Here is a 21,064-nt window from a genome sequence, read left to right as displayed (position 1 = left end):
TAAGAAACGCAAAATAACATTTTGAACGTTCACATTCATCAATATGTTCAACATTTAACATTCCAGGGTGCCGTTGTAGAAAACAACCTTAGCGCTAAGGTTACCCTAAGTCTATGTTAAGGTATGGGAGTTACGGTCACCTTAGCGCTAAGATCGCTTTGTACAACGGCAGCCTGGGCCATACTTGTACAGGCATGGGTTTGCATGAAAATCAGTGTGTCTGTTTGTATTTTTTCAAAATGAGCAATTATCATCAAAACATCAACATGGAGTCCAGTCATTTCAAATGTCGTTATTTATGAGTCAAGGGATCATACGGGTCACAAAAACCCACGTTTTTTCCATCGTGGTCACCATGAGACGTTTTATATACGTGTTGAAAATCTATCATTGCAAAATTTCAGGGGGTCCTCAATTAAGTTCTTTGTGTATAGACGTTTTACTACACTACCGCAACACATCTTTTTTTTTGCCGCGGGCAATTTACAAAGCAATCTGGGGGAGTATATCACATTGGTTTCGTAAGACGGACATGATTCACAAAACACGTATTTCTTAAGACACAAACGGTTCATGGTAATTATTTAATATTCCTTCATTTCAGATACTATATGCAGCTCGACATCTGGTGAACGAACACAATCGACCCCAGAAGATTATCAAAACGACATAGTCCCTGTTCAGTAGACAGCCTTGAATACCTTGTACGCCATGAAGAAAGTGACTCCATAGCCTGTGAGGAACGTGAGAGCGCGGCTGGGTTGCGGCAGGGGTATCAGATACGCCGCTGTGTGGAGTAGGCGAGCTGCCGTGAATACCTGAAACACTCGGCTCGCCTCGACAACTCCCGGTTTCGTAGACACGTACATTAACCCGACCAGTACGAACGGCAGGACGTTCTCGAGATCATTCAGGTGGCACCTGAGAATAAAATGAGTGAGTGAGTTTGTTAGCTTGGTTTGGGTAAAACAACGGCAATATGTTCAACACGTTTATCACTTTGTTAACCACACGAGAAAGATGCGCATAGGTCTAGAACATAATCAGGACGATTCTGTGATTCCAATCAGTGATCATCGGTTTCTGGTGCACCTAAGGGACACAACTCTGCACAGCGAACTGAGGCGCCTAAGGCCACTGGTCCACCAGTGTCCCATTGAGAAGAACGTATCAATCATCTAGTATATATACAGGAATCCATATTGGAACTGGTTTCACTAGTTCACGTAACTACATCACCTAATACAGTCCAAAATAAAAGGTCTTATCCATGTTTGTCAAGACAAAAATATAATGACAAAGTAAATGAGATATGATTAATGTACAAAAATAAGAATATAGTTTTTAAGTTAATTAGGATTAATGAGGCATACATATCTTCGACCTTTCTAATTTAGCTGACACGCCGTATATAACGGGAAAACTGTTGAAAGCGGCCCTACACCCAATTTAACCAGGGGGAGGGTTCAAACAAAATTTGATACGTCAGCGTCAAGGTCGCTGCATGGAGCCTGGTCATGTGCGCCTATCTTCTTCACAGGACGCATGACTGGCTGAACTCCTGGCAGCTTAAATTTACAGTCATTGCTTTCTCCAGAGGTTGATACACACCGCAGAGTTGTTGTGGTCCCATACATCACCTGTATCTATTTCAGCCTTACCGTATACGACACGTAACAGCTGGATGCCAGTTACAACAAAACTCCTATCGAAAGGGTTCTTATTTACGCCGCCCTTTTACCTGACAGGTAGTTGTGTTACCTGAATTACCAGAATTACTCTCCCTGATTCCAAGAAATGCTGCTCCTCCCGCGTTCTGACCATTTCTGTCTTACTGTCAGTGAGGTGCCCAGCCCTGATAATATAGACATCTTCTTAACCTATATTCACTTGGCTCACAACTGCACCAACTTAACCTTCCCTCTCCGACCATTTCCCCAGCTACTGGAATTCTACCTTGATGTTATTAATTCTGATATAATTTGTCTCCCATTACGTCTCAATTCCAAATATTAATTATCTAGACTTCATATCAATTATGGAAATAAATATAATAATTTTATGCCTATAATAGGACCCCCTTTCTGACCAAACACTCCAAATTCTATCTTTATCAATATTATAATTTCATGCCTATAATACTCCTACTGTCGGTGGCGTGGGCTGAAATCCTCTCTCTTTTGTGTGTTCAGATGTACGTATCTCTCTCTCTCTCTCTCTCTCTCTCTCTCTCTCTCTCTCTCTCTCTCTCTCTCTCTCTCTCTCTCTCTCTCTCTCTCTCTCTCTCTCTCTCTCTCTCTCTCTCTCTCTCTCTCTCTCTCTCTCTCTCTCTCTCTCTCTCTCTCTCTCAGCATTACCGTCTGACCCTCTCGACACTGGCGTCTGACGTTGTAACCTCAGTATCCTTAGATGTGGCGAACCGTTCGATATCTTCTTCATTGGCATACGCCTGGAATGAATTTTAAACTTATGATTCAGATTTTTCATTTTCACACAACCTTTGTGTTGCATCATTCACAGATATACCTTTACATGAAATTAAGGTCTCCTGTTATTCTTAAAACCTGGCAAAATTCATTTGGTCGTAACCTGACAAATTTGGAAGGAATTATAGCAGCTAAGTATATGCGTGCTAGTCAGTATTGAGACTCCAGTTGCTCTTTAATACGAGGGGAGTTCAAAAAGTAGTCAGCCTCACACAGAAAATGATACAAATGCAGCTGTTTTTATGTTATATTTTCCTGCATATTATCTGTCAACCTCAAGCAAATTTGTTTTGCCATGTTCCAGCCTCTGCACGATCCCCATTTTGTTTGACTCTTAATTTTGATACCCCCAAAACACGCAAAATCTGCAATATATGCATCACGACTTCAGGAAACAAAATATGCAAGAAACATTTTGTGTGTTTGAGATAGGCAGAAGTCCGCTAGAATCAAACTTAGATATTAAAGTTCATAAAAAGGCAATTTGTAACTACAATCGCTTGTTAAAGTGACTGCCCCTTTCTTGTTTACTGAAAGAGCTTGTTTTGGAGACACTACCCACCCCCTTTCAGATGACGTAATCACAAGGATATAACTTATTCTACTGTTTTCACTATTCATACATGATGCCAAAGGTTCAAACTAAATACTGAATGGTCACACAAGTGTCAGCTCTCAATATATTGTAAACAGTGCCAGCTAGAATATCTGGACACAATCTTTTTGAAAGATTGAAATTGGGGTGTCCTTAAATTACAGCCCCCGAGTATATAAATATCAAGCAATCCAAATCTTTGAATGTTCATTATGTCATCCAATACTCTACTGAACATATTTTATATGAAATATATCCATTATCCAAGAGGTACCAAATGACAGATCCTTTTTCATTTTCTGCATTCTTTTAAGAAATATTATACCCCAATTTGTTGTGATGACTAATATCTCGTTAACCACATTACCCACATATGCGAAATATATGGCTTTTGGATATGGCTTTGCTAATGATCCCTTCAAAATAAAATGGAAGCTTTTCAAACATTGGACATCGAGAATATTGACATTTAATTTTGATAACAGAAATATTACCAATACTTTGAATGTAATATAAGTAGGGTAATATCCTCGTAACTCTCCATTCCTTAAAAATAATGGCCTCGGCTCCATTATTTTTAAGGATTGGAGAGTTACTCGGACATTGCCCTCTACTTAGGAGCCTTCGTTTGCAGCCTGGATTATCCAGCGTATTATAAGTACAGTATATCATGATGCTGAACCATCTGATCAACACAGACACGTGTTACAGCGGCTATCCCCACAGGCAGAAAACACTATAATAGCCTAGCAAACCAGTTTGCCTTTTCACCAACTTTGTTCAGCGTGAGCACTTATGCAACAGCCTATTATGCTCTCGTTATCTGGCGCAATATCACAAACGCGTCAGCATGTAATCCTAGTTCAGGGTCGCAAATGTCATCGCCAAACCCTGCTGGTCCGTACAATGGGTTTTCAGTGCAATCGTTCACTTTTTCAAACTCCGAATGCAAAAATCATGAAAAGCAATAAATCTTTACTCGGATTATCGATGTTTCGACATAGCCTACACTCTATATCCTGCAAACCTGCTCGAGTATAACGAAACAACCTTGAATATAACCACTCAACACACAAGCAAATCAGTGTGGACAAGCCAGCTGAATGACATACCTGTTTCCGCATTCTATATAACGTTGTCAGTTCGGACATGCATATCGTCTTGGACAGTACTACCGTCGAGTAGAGGGCAAACTTGGAAAACACTGGGTTATCGAAAGAGAACGGCTCGCCATGTTGAAGGTTATGTTGAGATCGGTTGAGCGGCTGGGCCCAAACTCCAGGTCTTTTGTCCCATGTAAGTTTATCTGTACCGTAAAAATGTCGAAAAGACACCCGGCTGAGATTAACATATCTTATTTTTCTCGCCTCACGACTCAGTCCTTTCCGTCCCATCCATACACTGAGGTCCACCGGGTCTCCTTAACAAAAAATAAGGAAAAGGAAAAGAACATGTTAGGTGTTTTGGTGGGGTGGATAGGATGTCATGTAATGTACTGTAAAGTTAGAGGTCACAAGTACCCACTCTGTATCACGTTTCTACCTTAACCGGGTGCCACACACCACGTGCGTTAATATTTGTTTGTTGTTTTACGCCGCATTCATCAATATTCCAGCTATATGGCGGCGGTCTGTGAATAGACGAGTCTGAAACAGACAATCCAGTGATCAACATCATGAGCATCGACCTACGTAATTGGGATACGATGACATGTGTCAACCACATCAGCGAGTCTGACCACCCGACCCCGTTAGTCGCCTCTCACGACAAGCATGGGTTTCTGAAGACCAAGTAGAGCTCGTGGTAAATGTTATGTCAGAATAAAACCAGACAGTGCTGACAACGATATGATAGCACAGCAGTATGTAGGATTTCAGGAGTAAGATATTCAAACACTGACGTGGAGACAGAGAGGTAAAATACAGATACAATCTTCGAATGAATTAGGTTACCCGACATGGTTGTCAACTGTACAGTTGACCCTACTTACTAAATGAGTGGGAATAGCCTAGTGGTTAAAGCGTTCGCTCGTCACCCTGAAGACCCGGGTTCGATTCCCGACACGGTTTCTGGTGTCCGACGCCATGATATTGCTGGAATATTGATAATTCTTATTTAACTTAGTATGTAACACGAGTTCTGATTGGTCAATGCTGTAAATTTCCGTTTGTATAATCAACATATACGGTCGCAATTTATTTGAAAACCTATTCACCAAAACCTTTGAATGTATCCCTTACATTATTGGGGTAACGCTGTTTTTCAGGGCATTGTCATTTGCAGAAGCCCTAGGTCAGTTTAACTCCCCTATTACGCTAAACTCGAATGGAATTTGTGTTTAAAAAAGACAAACCAGTATCATAAATTCACTCATTGTATGTTCAAACAACTTGAATTAGAATGGGGATAACTGTACTATGTTTGACGAATTGGGGATGTATACCGGTGGTTTATTTAGCCGCAAATTTAGATTTATCGGCGACACGTAAGCGTGGTGACTGGAGCTCTTCCGTCTTCCTTTTCTGGCAACGATAAAACTTGCTCCAGTCAGTCCGGAATTTCTACGGTCCTGTATCTGTATATGCCATCTTGGTGAATAGTTGTCCGGGTATCACACTATAATAATTATCTGTATTTAGTGAATCAAGGCCGAGGGGTTATCCGTTTACCACCTTGATCACAATCACGCACAATACGGTATGGGATACGACTAGGTTCGGGGATGAAAATATATGACCTACACCAAGCTCGATCGTTCATCCAGTATGGTGTAAGTCCCGTTCGATCTGTACATCATCCGGGTAACTAAATGTAAAACCCCGTTACACTTGCTTCGGCTTTCCTGCCCTGACACATACTGTCAATTCAGGCTCGGTTTTCTAACTAAACATCTATGTTAAACTACATGTGCTCTACACTAACTAACTGATGCGGGGCTAATTAAATAGCATTTGGGACACTAAACTAATGATTTAGCTATACAAAATTAATTGTTCAGCTGATACTGAACCCCCATGCTGAGTTCCACAGCAGCGGCCAGCATATCACTCACTCACTCACTCCACAGCAGCGGTGCCACCAGTGTACCCTGGTTGTGCGTTGACATCTGCTCTGTTGAGCTACTACTCTACACCTTCTGTTGCAAGTCTCTCAACGTCCAAGTGTCTCAACGCCTTTCCCCTCAACAACACACACACAGACACACACACACACACACACACACACACACACACACACACACACACACACACACACACACACACACACACACACTTCGTTTCTTGTCCAGTTTGGAATCCTTGCACAGAAAGATGATACACATACAAAGCTTCAAACACAAGTGCCATACACATTACCATGCAGTTTAGCCTAGTCAAACGTAACGTGAAGTTTGGATTTGGGGACTGATACATGGTACAAGGAAGCTAATGAATGAGTCCAAGGTTGAACATTCGGATTCTGCATAGTCAAACATGTATGATTTGACATCAAGATCGTTCAAATCGGACAGCTCTCTGCGATGTTATTGCGAAACGCAATATTTCTTTATATTTAATGGCAGCCATCTTGAAAAATGGCGGCCATCTTTAACTTTTAGGTGGCTAACGGGTTTTATCAAAGGGTTGAACATTTTGATTCTGAATAGTCAAAAATGTATGATTTGACATCAAGATCGTTCAAATCGGACAGGTCTCTGTGATTTTATTGCGAAACGCAATATTTCTTTATATTCAATGGCAGCCATCTTGAAAAATGGCGGCCATCTTGAACTTTTAGGTGGTTAACGGGTTTTATCAAAGGAGCAAGCCCCCAGGAGTATGTGTGCCAATTTTGGTGCTTGTTTCCAGAAGTGAACGATTGTTAATTAGGCACCCCCTGACATATCTCACGATTGAACCCTGGTGTTCACCCTTTGGAGCATATCTGGGACATGATTGGTTGTCGTGTGCAACAAAGGGATCCTCCTGTACAGGACCTGGTCCAGTTGGAAGCTGCTTTACACGAGGAATGGCGTAGACTGCCCCTTCAGAGGATCAGGAGGCTGACAGGGGGTATGAGGAGGAGAGTGCTGGCTGTCATACAGTCACAAGGAGGTTACACTCGGTATTGACCTTGAATCGTGTAAGACACGCAATATAACATTTTGAATACTCACATTCACCAATATGTTCAACATTAAACATTCCAGGGCCATACTTGTACAGACTCACGTTTTTCCATCGCGATCACCATGAGAAGTTTTATGTAAGTGTTGAAAATCTATCATTGCAAAAATTCAGGGGGTCCTTAATTAAGTTCTTTGTGTATAGACGTTTTCCTACACTACCACAACACATTCTTTTTCTTTTGCCGCGGGCGATTTACAAAGCAATCTGGGAGTGTATCACATTGGTTTCGTAAGACGGACATGATTCACAAAACACGTATTTCTTAAGACACAAACGGTTCATGGTAATTATTTAATAGTCCTTCATTTCAGGTACTATATGCAGATGGACATCTGGTGAACGACCACAATCGACCCCAATAGATATGAAGGTTACAAGACAGTGTTGTGAAGCAGTTTATCGTCTCTCCGTATATGCCTCGTCCAGAAGATTATCAAAACGACATAGTCCCTGTTCAGTAGACAGCCTTGAAGACCTTGTACGCCATGAAGAAAGTGACTCCATAGCCTGTGAGGAACGTGAGAGCGCGGCTGGGTTGTGGAAGGGGTATCAGATACGCCGCTGTGTGGAGTAGGCGAGCTGCCGTGAATACCTGAAACACTCGGCTCGCCTCGACAACTCCCGGTTTCGTAGACACGTACATTAACCCGACCAGTACGAACGGCAGAACGCTCTCGAGATCATTCAGGTGGCACCTGAGAATAAAATGAGTGAGTGAGTTTGTCAGCTTGGTTTGGGTAAAACAACGGCAATATGTTCAACACGTTTATCACTTTGTTAATCACACGAGAAAGATGCGCATAGGTCTAGAACAAAATCAGGACGATTCAGGGATTCCAATCAGTGATCATCGGTTTCTGGTGCACCTAAGGGACACAACTCTGCACAGCGAACTGAGGCGCCTAAGGCCACTGGTCCACCAGTGTCCCAGTGAGAAGAACGTATCAATCATCTAGTATATATACAGGAATCCATATTGGAACTGGTTTCACTAGTTCACGTAACTACATCACCTAATACAGTTCGAAATAAAAGGTCTTATCCATAATGTTTGTCAAGACAAAAGGATTAATGAGGCATACCACATCGTCGTCCTTTCTAATTTAGCTGATATATATAACAGGAAAACTGTTCAAAGCGGCCATACACCCAACTCAACCAGGGAGAGGGTTCAAACAAAGTTTGATACAGCGTCAAGGTCGCTGCATGGAGCCTGGTCAGGTTCGCCTTTCCTCGTCAGGGGACGCATGACTGGCTGAACTCCTAGCAGCTTTACAGTCATTGCTTTCTCCAGAGGCCGTCACACACCGCAGAGTTGTTGTGGTCCCTTACATCACCTGTATCTATTTCAGCCCGGCAGTATACGACACAGCACAGCTGGATGCTAGTTACAACAGAACTCCTACTGTCGGTGGCATGGGCTGAAATCACTCTCTCTTTTGTGTGTTCAGATGCACTTATAAAGCACTAATACATAGATAGATAGATAGATAGATATAGATAGATAGATATAGATATATGTGATAGTATATAAGATATAGATATAGATATAGATATATAGACATATATATATGTGTGCGCACCTCTCTCTCTCTCTCTCTCTCTCTCTCTCTTGTGCGTTGTACTTGTAAACTTATAAGTATAGATAGATAGATATAGATATATAGATATAGATATAGATATAGATATAGATATAGATATAGATATATAGATATATATATGTGTGCGCACCTCTCTCTCTCTCTCTCTCTGTCTCTCTCTCTCTCTCTCTCTCTCTCTCTCTCTCTCTCTCTTGTGCGTTGTACTTGTAAACTTATAAGTATAGATAGATAGATAGATATAGATATAGATATAGATAGATAAATAGATATAGATATAGATATATAGACATATATATGTGTGCCTCTCTCTCTCTCTCTCTCTCTCTCTCTCTCTCTCTCTCTCTCTCTCTTGTGCGTTGTACTTGTAAACTTATAAGTATAGATAGATAGATAGATATAGATATAGATATAGATAGATAAATAGATATAGATATAGATATAGATATATAGATATATATATGTGTGCGCACCTCTCTCTCTCTCTCTCTCTCTCTCTCTCTCTGTGTTGTACTTGTAAACTTATAAACAACTATACCGTCTGACCCTCTCGACACTGGCGTCTGACGTTGTAACCTCAATATGCTTGGATTTGGCGAACCCTTGGATATCTTCTTCATTGGCAAACACCTGGAATGAATTTTTAAACTTATGTTTCAAACCTGTGATTTTCAAACAAACTCTGTGTTTCACCATACACAGATATAGTTTTACATGAAACTAACGTCTCCTGTTATTTTTAAAACCTGCTAAAAGGAGAGAGGGGTGGGTGTGGGAATGAAGTGTGCACCCCCACTTTCACAAGAGTGCAATGCGCACACACACACACCTGACCTCCCCCCTCCCCCTTTCTCAAAAAGCTGTATCCCCTCCCGGTTGTATCCCCCCGCGAAGCTAGTAAGCGAAGGGTTGCGGGTTCGAAACCGGGTGTCGGCGCTACATGGGAAGTTTTCAATATTGTCATATTTTACGATCGCATTCAGTGTTGGCAAGACAAAGTCGTATCAATCCTCAAAACAAATAATAATTCAAAGTCAAGGGCTATTCCTCAGAAAATCCCCGGACAGAGGGACGATATTGAAGTAATGCCCCCTAATCGACGGGACATCGGGATATGACAAGAAATACTGCCTCGCTAGAACAATAGTGACGTCACTGGAGGTTTATATATCATGATACTGAACCATCTGATAAACACAGACAGCGGCCATCCCCACAGCAGAAAATACTGTAACACCCTAGTAAACCAGTTTGCCTTTTCACCAACTTTGTTCAGTGCGAGCACTGCCTATTATGCTCTCGTTATCTGGCGCAATATCACAAACGCGTCAGCACGTAATCCTAGTTCAGGGTCGCAAATGTCATCGCCAAACCCTGCTGATTCGTACAATGAGTTCTCAGTGAAATCCTCCAGATTTTTAAAATCCGAACGCAAAAATCTTGAAAAGCAGTAACTCTTTATTCGGATTATCGATGTTTCGATATACACTCTACAGTATATGCTGCAAACCTGCTCGAGTATATGGAAACAACCTTGAATATAATCACTCAACACACAAGCTAATCAGTGTGGACAAGCCAGCTGAATGACATACCTGTTTCCGCATTCTATATAACGTTGTCAGTTCGGACATGCATAGTGTCTTGGACAGTACTACCGTCGAGTAGAGGGCAAACTTGGAAAACACTGGGTTATCGAGAGAGAACGGGCTCGCCATGTTGAAGGTTATGTTGAGATCGGTTGACCGGTTGGGTCCAAACTCCAGGTCTGTTGTCCCATTTAAGCAACCTTACCGTAAAACTATCGAAAAGACACCCGGATGAGATTAACATATCTTATTTTTCTTGACTCACGACTCAGTCCTATCCGTCCCACCCATACAATGAGGTCCACCGGGTCTCCTTAACACAAAATAACGAAAAGGAAAAGAACATGTTAGGTGTTTTGGTGGGGTGGATAGGATGTCATGTAATGTACTGTAAATTTAGAGGTCACAAGTGCCCACTCTGTATCACGTTTCTACCGTCCTCGGGTATGTGGAGTGCCCGGGTGCCACACACGACGGTGCGTTAATATTTGTTTGTTTGTTTAACGCCGCACTCAGCAATATTCCAGCTATATTGCGAGTCTGGACCAGACAATCCACTGATCGACATCATGAGCATCGATCTGCACAATTTTGGGATACGATGACATGTATCAACCAAGTCGGCAAGCCTGACCACCCGGTCCCGTTAGTCACCTCTTACGCCGAGCATGGGTTGCTGAAGACCAATTCTAACCCGTGTCGTCACTGGTACGTGTGTCGATAGGTGTTGATAAGTTTTTAATGAACTATGATGTCATAAAGTATACTTTTACCCATGTTTAATGTTTGTTGTTTAACGCCACTCTCAATCTTACAAGTCAAAACATTGATAATACAACAGTCTCTTTTCCTGTTGACTGGGTCCCGTCCTATTGCGCAACTTAGTACAATAACCAGTCCAGAATTTTGGGACCAATTTAACTGGATACATAATAATTAATCAGTAATATTTTATACATCTAAGCACTTGTATATTGCAACACTGCGCTCCCTCTAATCCTTGCAAACACGTCGTGCAGCGTGTTCTGTCGTACAGCGAGCTCATTCGTCACCACTCGCCACTTTCCGTAACCTATTCGGCTTGTCCCGGAATAATACGAGTTGGTCACGAATGACAGCGAGCTCTGACAAACGGAAACCTGGAAATCGTGAAAAACTCAAAACGAGGCTCTGCCGCTAGAAAAGTTTGGCGGTCTGGTACGGACTTGACATTATATCAATCACATTGTGCGTTACAGAACTACATTGAATAAGCGCAGAAAAACACATAACAGGTGTAACCAGTAAGCCAGATGCATTGTGAATCATTTTACGACCTCATCAAACAGGGGCAGTCTTAGACTAACAACTAGTCTCTGATAGGGCAGTCTGTGATGTCTTAGTTAAGGTCATGCTGCCTACACCTCGCCATAAAATATAGAAATACGATGTTATAAAAGTTTGAAATTAAAATTCCATTTGTAAATACCATTTTCTTATGAAACAAAGAATTGGCATGGAATTCAGTGTAACCATAGTTGTTTGTGATGTCTGTTTTCACTTTCACACGAGAAAATTCGGATCGGCTGAAAAGTAGGTCATTGTCTGAGTAGGTTAATGAGACTCATGTCCAGCTATATTGGGGCGGTGCGGTAGCCTAATGGTTAAGGCGTTCGCTCATCACGCCGAAGATCCTGGTTCGATTCCCCACAAGGGCACAATGTGTGAAGACCATTTCTGGTGTCCCCAGCCGTGATATTGCTGGAATATTGCTAAAAGCGGCATAAAGCCCTAAACACTCACTCATTCCAGCTATGTGACACAACCATCTGGAGCAAGATGCAAGCACAAGCAAGACTGGATGTGGGTTAGACAAACAGGTGATTGATGTCATGAGCAATGGTCCACGCTGCCGGAGTCTCTGACATGCAATAAACCAAGTCACCGAACATGAAACACCCGATAGATAGACATCTCCGGCGACCAACAGGTTCAGCCACTGTGATCGAGCACGGCATCATTTTACTTCACTTCAAAAGTAGAAAACACTATGCTAATCAAAAACGTGCTAAAACGTAGGAGAGCAAACCGTCGCTGAACTTGCTGTAGTAATACCCTTATACTGGAGGGTAGGTATCTTTCAACCAAACTAATGCTGAAACTATACCTTAGTGAAAGGCGATTTTTTCAAGATTTGAAGTTCAGTGCTCAATGTGTTACCATACACAGTTTATGTTTAATCATAACACATAATTACAACAAATTCGGGAAATACTTAAGCCACTGACATCTGTCATCACTACCAGATAATTTCGTTTTCAGCTCAAGTTGGCTCAAATGCTTAGAACTCGACACATGTAGACAAATGCCTGAAACTCGCCATATGTAGACAAATGCTTGAAACTCGACATATGTAGACACATGCCTGAAACTCGCAATATGTAGACAAATGCTTGAAACTTGACATATGTTTACAAATACTTGAAACTCGACATTTGTACACAAATGCGTGAAGCTCGACATATGTAGACTAATGCCTGAAACTCGACATATGTAGACAAATGCTAGAAATTCGAGATGTGTAGCTAAATGGCTGAAACTCGAGATATGCAGATAAATGGCTAAGATATTCAGACAAATACTATACTTAAACGAAGTTTGCAGACGTATGTTGTGCCCTTAAACGCAGAGGAAGTGTTCACTTCCCTTGTGGAAAAATATCTCCTGTCTTATACGTGAGATGCATTTCTCGGCTTTAACCCGTTCCTGGTCGGGTGTGTTGAACAGTAAAGCGACCTGATTACTCTGTGCCCGTTCCCGGTCGGGTTTGTTGAACAGTAAAGCGACCTGATTACTCTGTGCCCGTTCCCGGTCGGGTGTGTTGAACAGTAAAGCGACCTGATTACTCTGTGCCCGTTCCCGGTCGGGTGTGTTGAACAGTAAAGCGACCTGATTACTCTGTGCCCGTACCCGGTCGGGTGTGTTGAACAGTAAAGCGACCTGATTACTCTGTGCCCGTTCCCGGTCGGGTGTGTTGAACAGTAAAGCGACCTGATTACTCTGGGTGTGTTGAACCGACGTTCCCGGTCGGGTCGGTGTTGAACAGTAAAGCGACCTGATTACTCTGTGCCCCCGTTGTGTTGAACAGTAAAGCGACCTGATTACTCTGTCGGTCGTGTGTTGAACAGTAAAGCGACCTGATTACTCTGTGCCCGTTCTTGGTTGGTCGTGTTGAACAGTAAAGCGACCTGATTACTCTGTGCCCGTTCCCGGTCGGGTGTGTTAAACAGTAAAGCGACCTGATTACTCTGTGCCCGTTCCCGGTCGGGTGTGTTGAACACTAAAGCGACCTGATTACTCTGTGTCCGTTCCTGGTCGGGTGTGTTGAACAGTAAAGCGACCTGATTACTCTGTGGGATGCAATAGCATTGACCACTTGGTCGGGGAAGCCAAACCGTCGGGTTCTGATTCACATTGCAATAGCCGCTGGTCAAGTTGCAGGAGAGGTTTGGTTGGACACGTGTCCTGACTGAACAGGACGGAGAAATACCACGCAGTTTTAAATACCCATGCATGTAAATATACTCAACAAAAAAGTTAAGGACCACCCCAATATTCAATATTTAAATACTATATTGATCAAATACTTTAATATTGAAAATTGGGGTGGTCCTTAACTTTTTGTGTGAGTATATTTACACGCATGGGCATTTAAAACTCTGTGGTATTTTATAATACTAGTATAATGTATATTCAACTATATATATATATAGTTTCATTGGGATAGTCTTGTGTATTCCTTCCGATCTGTGTCTAAATTATTGTACGCAAGGTGAGACTTTAATAAAAACTCTACCTGTCTTGCCTTTAGGCAGAATGAGGTCCACAGTGTTTAACAGAGTGTTTGGCTTGTTATTGCATACGTTTACAGACCCTGAAGCAAATACAGAACCCGGACTGCTGTTCCTGTGTACTGTAACTTGGACGTATAGGTTCATTTCAGTTGTTAGTCTACATATGACACTAAACTTGATGTGGGTGTTTTCATCAAGCCTCTTTTTATTATTCCAATGTTATCAAGTCTACCTGTCGCTCGAAATTCGAAGAAACGAGTTGGTTCATTGGTCCAGGGGTGCCCCGAAGGCCCAGGAATCGCTCGTTCCATTGGCAACATCATAAACATCAGCTTCGTCATCACCATCAGCGGTGAGTGAGTGAGTATGGTTTTACGCCGCTTTTAGCAATATTCCAGCAATATTTCTGGGGACACCAGAATGGGCTTCACACGTTGTACCCATGTGGGAATCGAACCGGTCTTCTGCGTGACGACCGGACGCTTTAACCACTAGGCTACCCCGTCGGCAGTGACGTAACATTAACTCATATGTAAACGTTGTTTCCAAGACATATGTTTGTGTCAACGTTTTAACCCCATGCCCCAGTCCTCTAAATCACTACCCATCCTCTATCTGTGAGGGTTTAGACGCAGTGTCATTTTATCCCCAAATTAAGCTGGTTGTATGTCAAGGTTCAGTGAGCTGTTACCGGACACTAACGGTTACACTACCTGCTCATTGTCTAACCCACAAGAATAAAGCATCTGACACACGTAACATTAAGCAACCAGTTGGATGTAATTGGAGTCACTTCATTTTATGTGAAAAACACAACAGATGATTCTTCCGGATGTAAAGATGCCGTTGATGCGAGACCGATGACACTCAGAGATCTGAATCGTTGATGATTATTTAAATGTACTTCTACTTCTAATCTCATCAGACCCGTGAACATCCGGGGTAGAATAGGTCTTCAGCAACCCATTCTTGTCATAAAAGGCGACTACGTTTGTCGTTAAAAGCGACTAACGGTATCGGGTGGTCAGGCTCGCTGACTTGGTTGACACATGTCATCGGTTCCCAATTGCGCAGGTCGATGCTCATGTTGTTGATCACTGGATTGTCTGGTCCAGACTCGATTATTTACAGACCGCCGCCATGTAGCTGGAATATTGCTGAGTGCGGCGTAAAACTAAACTCACTCACTCTAATCTCATCATCTCAGTCGTTGGGCCGTGAAGGTCAGGGTTAGAATTGGGCTTCACAACTCATGCTTGTCGTAAGGAGTGACTAACGGGTACGGGAGGTCAAGCTGGCTGACTTTGTTGACACACGTCATCGTATCCCAATTACGTAGATCAATGCTCATGATGTCGATCACTGGATTGTATCTCCCAGACTCGATTACATACAGACCGCCGTCATATAGCTGGAATATTGCTGAGTGCGGCGTAAAACAACAAACAAATATTAACGCACGTGGTGTGTGGCACCCGGGCACTACACATACCCGATTAAGGTAGAAACGTGATACTGAGTGGGCACTTGTGGCCTCTAAATTTACAGAACATTAAGTTTGACAACACATGTTGAAAGTTTGAAAGTTGTCAAACTCGCGTTTTCACACGTCAAACACATATATGTTGTGAAACTTTCGTGACATTTGAGCGCCATGTCTCTATCGGTGCGGTCACATGACAATTTCGTTGAATGCGATTGGTTGTTTCTGAACAACACGAATTTGACAGCACTTCACATGGAAAAGTTGGTGAGAGACCGATCCTATTTCTCGACAACAGCTTGACAACTCGTGTCGGTGGCGAGTTGTTGGAATGTTCACACTCTCAAACTCGAGTTTGACAACATGTGTTGTCAACTTTAGTTTGCCGTGTAAAGACGCTTTAAACAACAAACCAACCAACCAACAACGTTGATCCTTTTGTTTTTCAGGACACCATGTGACCTAAGTGTGGTGATGGTGTCGTATTCCATGAGGAGTGACCTGCTGCCATAGACCATGACAAGCGTTTATTTTAGTTTCACTGGTATCACAGCTGTAGCTGGATACATTTTGTTGTTTGATTGTTTGTTCTTAGCATGAGCCTAAAGGCCATATACGATGCACTTCAGTTAGCAGTTATTTTAAGAGATAACTCTTGGCTTTTGTTTATTTTTTTAAGCTGAGGTTAAATCCTTAAAGATTCTACACTTTTAAATTCAAATATCTTTCATTTTCTAAACGAGTCTGTGAATATTCAGGAGACATCAATTCAGATTACAGATCTGTGATTACAGTATTACCCTGAAATAATCAAGTTCCTACCCCGGTCATTTCACAGTATTACCCTCAACTTATAAGTTCTCTTCCCCACTCAAGTTATTTCACAGTATTACCTTTACTACACCAAGTGCATTTAAGTTCTGACCTCGAGTTATCTGACAGTTTTACTGTTAATACACCTGGTGTGTTTAAATTCTACCCCCAAGTTATTTCACAGTATTACCTTTACTACACCAAGTGCATTTAAGTTCTGACCTCGAGTTATCTGACAGTTTTACTGTTAATACACCTGGTGTGTTTAAATTCTACCCCCAAGTTATTTCACAGTATTACCTTTACTACACCAAGTGCATTTAAGTTCTGACCTCGAGTTATCTGACAGTTTTACTGTTAATACACCTGGTGTGTTTAAATTCTACCCCCAAGTTATTTCACAGTATCTTTTTTAGTGCATTTAAGTTCAAAGGTATTTGTCAGTATTACTCCAAATACACCTAGAGCATTTGAGTTATGTGAGACTTGTGCTCTATACATTGGGGCCTTGGCATTCTTACACCTAATTCCATTATTAACAATGTTCATGAACAAAAGAACAGCATAGCCCAATAAAGGTATGAAATATTTAATAGTATATGTGCATAGTAAAATATAGTAACTGCATAAAGACACGTAAAATGCTAAAACAATACATGTGATGAAACAGGATAAAACACAAAATAACGCTGAATAACTTCAGCAACATAAGAGCAACAACTAAGGTTACCATGGTTACTGGTTACTAATGGTGAAATTAAACTTGAAGCAAATAATGATAGAAAGGAAATCATAAACAAGAATTTACAGAAACGTCATGGCTTCACCAATCAGAGTTAAAACAGACTTTTCTGATGAATACTCTCCATAAGATTCCCTGCAAGCACTGAAATTGTGGTTAAACAAATCACACTGTCATTAGTTGTGACAACACAAATCTCAAGATATCAGGGTAGCACATGTCAAACATGAAAATATAGATGACTTTCCAGGAGAAAGCATGCAAGCAAAGTTGACTAGAAAACAAAAACAATAACCAGTTTCATATACATGTACTTAACAAGATAAATAGTTGTCCTGAAGTAATACATCCAGCAAACAAAGAACATGTTCAGCCAAAACAACAAACTCTGAAACAACATTTTCCAAACAGTGCAATCTTAACAGCATCACCTGGGCCTAGATTTTCGAAGCTCTCTTAGCGCTAGGATAGTCGTAAGTTAATGTTAATGTATGGCACTTACGACTATCTTAGTCCTAAGAGAGCTTCGAAAATCTAGGCCCTGGATAGCATTATCAGAACAACATAATCTCGCTGGCAATTTCTGGACAGCACTATTTGAACGCCATATATATGCATAATGTTTTCTCAATAACATTATCTGAACAAAATTAACTGGATAGAAATACCTGACAAGTTTGGGGGGTGATGGAGATTTCTGAAAAGCACTGTCTGAACAAAAATAGCTAGACTATCTGTAGAGTGTAATCTAGATAGCACTAGCTCACAGATCAATACTACTTCACCAGTATCATCTAAACAGACAGTTCAGACCAACACACCACTATCTCACCAACACCATCTGAACAGACAGTTCAGACCAACACACCACTATCTCACCAACACCATCTGAACAGACAGTTCAGACCAACACACCACTATCTCACCATCACCATCTGAACAGACAGTTCAGACCAACACACCACTATCTCACCAACACCATCTAAACAGACAGTTCAGACTAACACACCACTATCTCACCAACACCATCTGAACAGACAGTTCAGACAAACACTATTTCATCATCACCATCTGAACAGACAGTTCAGACTAACACACCACTATCTCACCAACACCATCTGAACAGTCAGTTCAGACGAACACTATTTCATCATCACCATCTGAACAGACAGTTCAGACCAACACACCACTATCTCACCAACACCATCTCAACAGACAGTTCAGACCAACACACCACTATCTCACCAACACCATCTGAACAGTCAGTTCAGACCAACACACCACTATCTCACCAACGCCATCTAAACAGTCAGTTCAGGCTAACACACCACTATCTAACAACACCATCTAAACAGTCAGTTCAGACTAACACACCACTATCTCACCAACACCATCTCAACAGACAGTTCAGACCAACACACCACTATCTCACCAACACCATCTAAACAGACAGTTCAGACTAACACACCACTATCTCACAACACCATCTCAACAGACAGTTCAGACGAACACTATTTCATCATCACCATCTGAACAGACAGTTCAGACCAACACACCACTATCTCACCAACACCATCTAAACAGTCAGTTCAGACCAACACACCACTATCTCACCAACGCCATCTAAACAGTCAGTTCAGGCTAACACACCACTATCTAACCAACGCCATCTCAACAGACAGTTCAGACCAACACTATCTCATCAACACCATCTCAACAGACCGTTCAGACTAACACACCACTATCTCACCAACACCATCTCAACAGATAGTTCAGACTAACACTATCTCACCACCATCTGAACAGACAGTTCAGACTAACACTATTTCACCAACACCATCTGAACAGTCAGTTCAGGCCAAACTGGAAGACATATATATTAATGAACTTTGGTTAATAAAATACTGGAGGTAAATGAACAGGAATGTAATTCAATGTTTGTATTTACAATGTGGGTTATGCATATGGATTTGGGGGCATTTCACCATCATACAGTAACATGAAACCTTCTTAATCTGGACACTGTCATTCAGAGCCCTTCTGTCACTCTCACCCATGATTCAAAGTGAGGAAACAATCTGTTCATTACTGAGAACCTGTGACCTACCTGAGAGTTATAACTACCAAATGGATTAATCCTGAGTGTGCACACCAGTTTTTGCATTTATAACTCCTCATACTTATATATATATATAACAGTGGGCTGATTTAATCATTCACACATAAAATCCCTGAAGACAACAGCACTAAGTCAGGGATATCATTTGGCTCAACTACACAACATCAGCCACGTCTATTGTATCATCAGCCAATCAAGAAACACTACTAATGTCTTTCCCATAAAGACCATCTGTATTTGCTTATGTGTTTCTCATCTCCAACCTCAACCAGAGAACAGGCAGGCTAAAGAAATAAATGAAAATTAAAAAACATAAAATCATACCTTTCATAAACATATTTTATGAATTTAATTTATTTTTATCACATGTAATGTTTTTTAAATAAATTTAAGATTTATATCGAGTCGTTTGCATCAGGACAATTTTTCTGATAAAGGTAGATAAAGAAAGATCAAGCTGGCCTGTTTTTTTAATGAGTGTAAGGGTGAGAGTATTTATCTATTACATTATGGCATAAATTTCCCAACAGAAGAGGGGAACATTGAGATGAGAAAAACATTTATTATTTCATGTCAGACTGAAAATTCCAGGCATGTGGGAGATGAGAAACAGAGATAAAAATACAGACAGCCGAAGAGAAACACAAGCTTTAAATAATTGCTTAGTTGTCCAATCCAATGCCACAGGTTCACATCTGACCTTCTGTCACATACTGGTTTGGTTGTGTGCCCAATGAAAACAGTTCAGCATATATACATAATACTGTAGTTTCGCTCAAGAAGAACACTCTCATATCTGAGCTGTGCATCCTCTGTGGTATGGAACTTCTACTGAGCTTTTGGAAATAGTTTCATATCCAACACCAACACAAAGTCACAAATACCTTTTGATGTTTTTCTTGGGTCATATTTTTCTCATACCAAGAAGCACTTGTTTGAGCCTACATTTGATGTTGATAGTTCCTACTGGGCTATCTCTGGACTCAACTATACTTCACAACTAGCTGTTGTCAACAGTACTGGGCTATCTCAGGACTCAACTATACTTCACAACTAGCTGTTGTCAACGGTACTGGGCTATCTCAGGACTCAACTATACTTCACAACTAGCTGTTGTCAACAGTACTGGGCTATCTCTGGACTCAACTATACTTCACAACTAGCTGTTGTCAACGGTACTGGGCTATCTCTGGACTCAACTATACTTCACAACTAGCTGTTGTCAACAGTACTGGGCTATCTCAGGACTCAACTATACTTCACAACTAGCTGTTGTCAACGGTACTGGGCTATCTCAGGACTCAACTATACTTCACAACTAGCTGTTGTCAACAGTACTGGGGACTCATATACTTCACAACTAGGTTGTCAACAGTACTGGGCTACTCAACTATACTTCACAACTAGCTGTTGTCAGCGGTACTGGGCTATCTCTGGACTACTTCTTCACAACTAGCTGTTGTCAACAGTACTGGGCTATCTCAGGACTCAAGTATACTTCACAACTAGCTGTTGTCAACAGTACTGGGCTATCTCAGGACTCAACTATACTTCACAACTAGCTGTTGTCAACGGTACTGGGCTATCTCTGGACTCAACTATACTTCACAACTAGCTGTTGTCAACAGTACTGGGCT

At 41.5% G+C, this 21,064-nt stretch overlaps 2 protein-coding genes across 2 annotated transcripts; both read right to left on the bottom strand.

Moving 5' to 3' along the window:
• Positions 1-277: 277 nt before the first annotated feature.
• LOC124258933 (microsomal glutathione S-transferase 1-like) lies at positions 278-4,498 on the bottom strand. The gene is made up of 3 exons (XM_046692992.1): positions 4,194-4,498; positions 2,358-2,449; positions 278-921 (listed from the first exon to the last, which is right to left on the bottom strand). The coding sequence occupies exons 1-3, from the start codon at positions 4,473-4,475 to the stop codon at positions 681-683; spliced, it is 615 nt and encodes a 204-aa protein (XP_046548948.1). The 5' UTR covers positions 4,476-4,498; the 3' UTR covers positions 278-680.
• A 3,029-nt stretch (positions 4,499-7,527) lies between these two features.
• Positions 7,528-10,651, bottom strand: LOC124258953 (microsomal glutathione S-transferase 1-like). The gene is made up of 3 exons (XM_046693021.1): positions 10,444-10,651; positions 9,387-9,478; positions 7,528-7,945 (listed from the first exon to the last, which is right to left on the bottom strand). Exons 1-3 carry the CDS (start codon positions 10,564-10,566, stop codon positions 7,705-7,707), a joined length of 456 nt encoding a protein of 151 aa, XP_046548977.1. The 5' UTR covers positions 10,567-10,651; the 3' UTR covers positions 7,528-7,704.
• Positions 10,652-21,064: the final 10,413 nt, after the last annotated feature.

Source organism: Haliotis rubra, unplaced genomic scaffold, assembly GCF_003918875.1.
Source record: "Haliotis rubra isolate DU_JTF1 unplaced genomic scaffold, ASM391887v1 Scf703, whole genome shotgun sequence".
Taxonomy (NCBI): domain Eukaryota; kingdom Metazoa; phylum Mollusca; class Gastropoda; order Lepetellida; family Haliotidae; genus Haliotis; species Haliotis rubra.
The sequence above is the reverse complement of the archived record's forward strand: the minus strand, read 5'-3'. Positions and strand labels throughout refer to the sequence as shown.

Bases quoted from the DNA above. Each gene is read 5' to 3' on its own strand.
- LOC124258933 (XM_046692992.1), bottom strand. From the start codon at position 4,475: ATGGGACGGAAAGGACTGAGTCGTGAGGCGAGAAAAATAAGATATGTT. The intron at 2,450-4,193 runs GTATGTCATTCA...AATTCATTCCAG, and splicing joins TATATAGAATGCGGAAACAG to GCGTATGCCAATGAAGAAGA. The intron at 922-2,357 runs GTAATGCTGAGA...TTTTATTCTCAG, and splicing joins AGTGTCGAGAGGGTCAGACG to GTGCCACCTGAATGATCTCG.
- LOC124258953 (XM_046693021.1), bottom strand. From the start codon at position 10,566: ATGGCGAGCCCGTTCTCTCTCGATAACCCAGTGTTTTCCAAGTTTGCC. The intron at 9,479-10,443 runs GTATGTCATTCA...AATTCATTCCAG, and splicing joins TATATAGAATGCGGAAACAG to GTGTTTGCCAATGAAGAAGA. The intron at 7,946-9,386 runs GTATAGTTGTTT...TTTTATTCTCAG, and splicing joins AGTGTCGAGAGGGTCAGACG to GTGCCACCTGAATGATCTCG.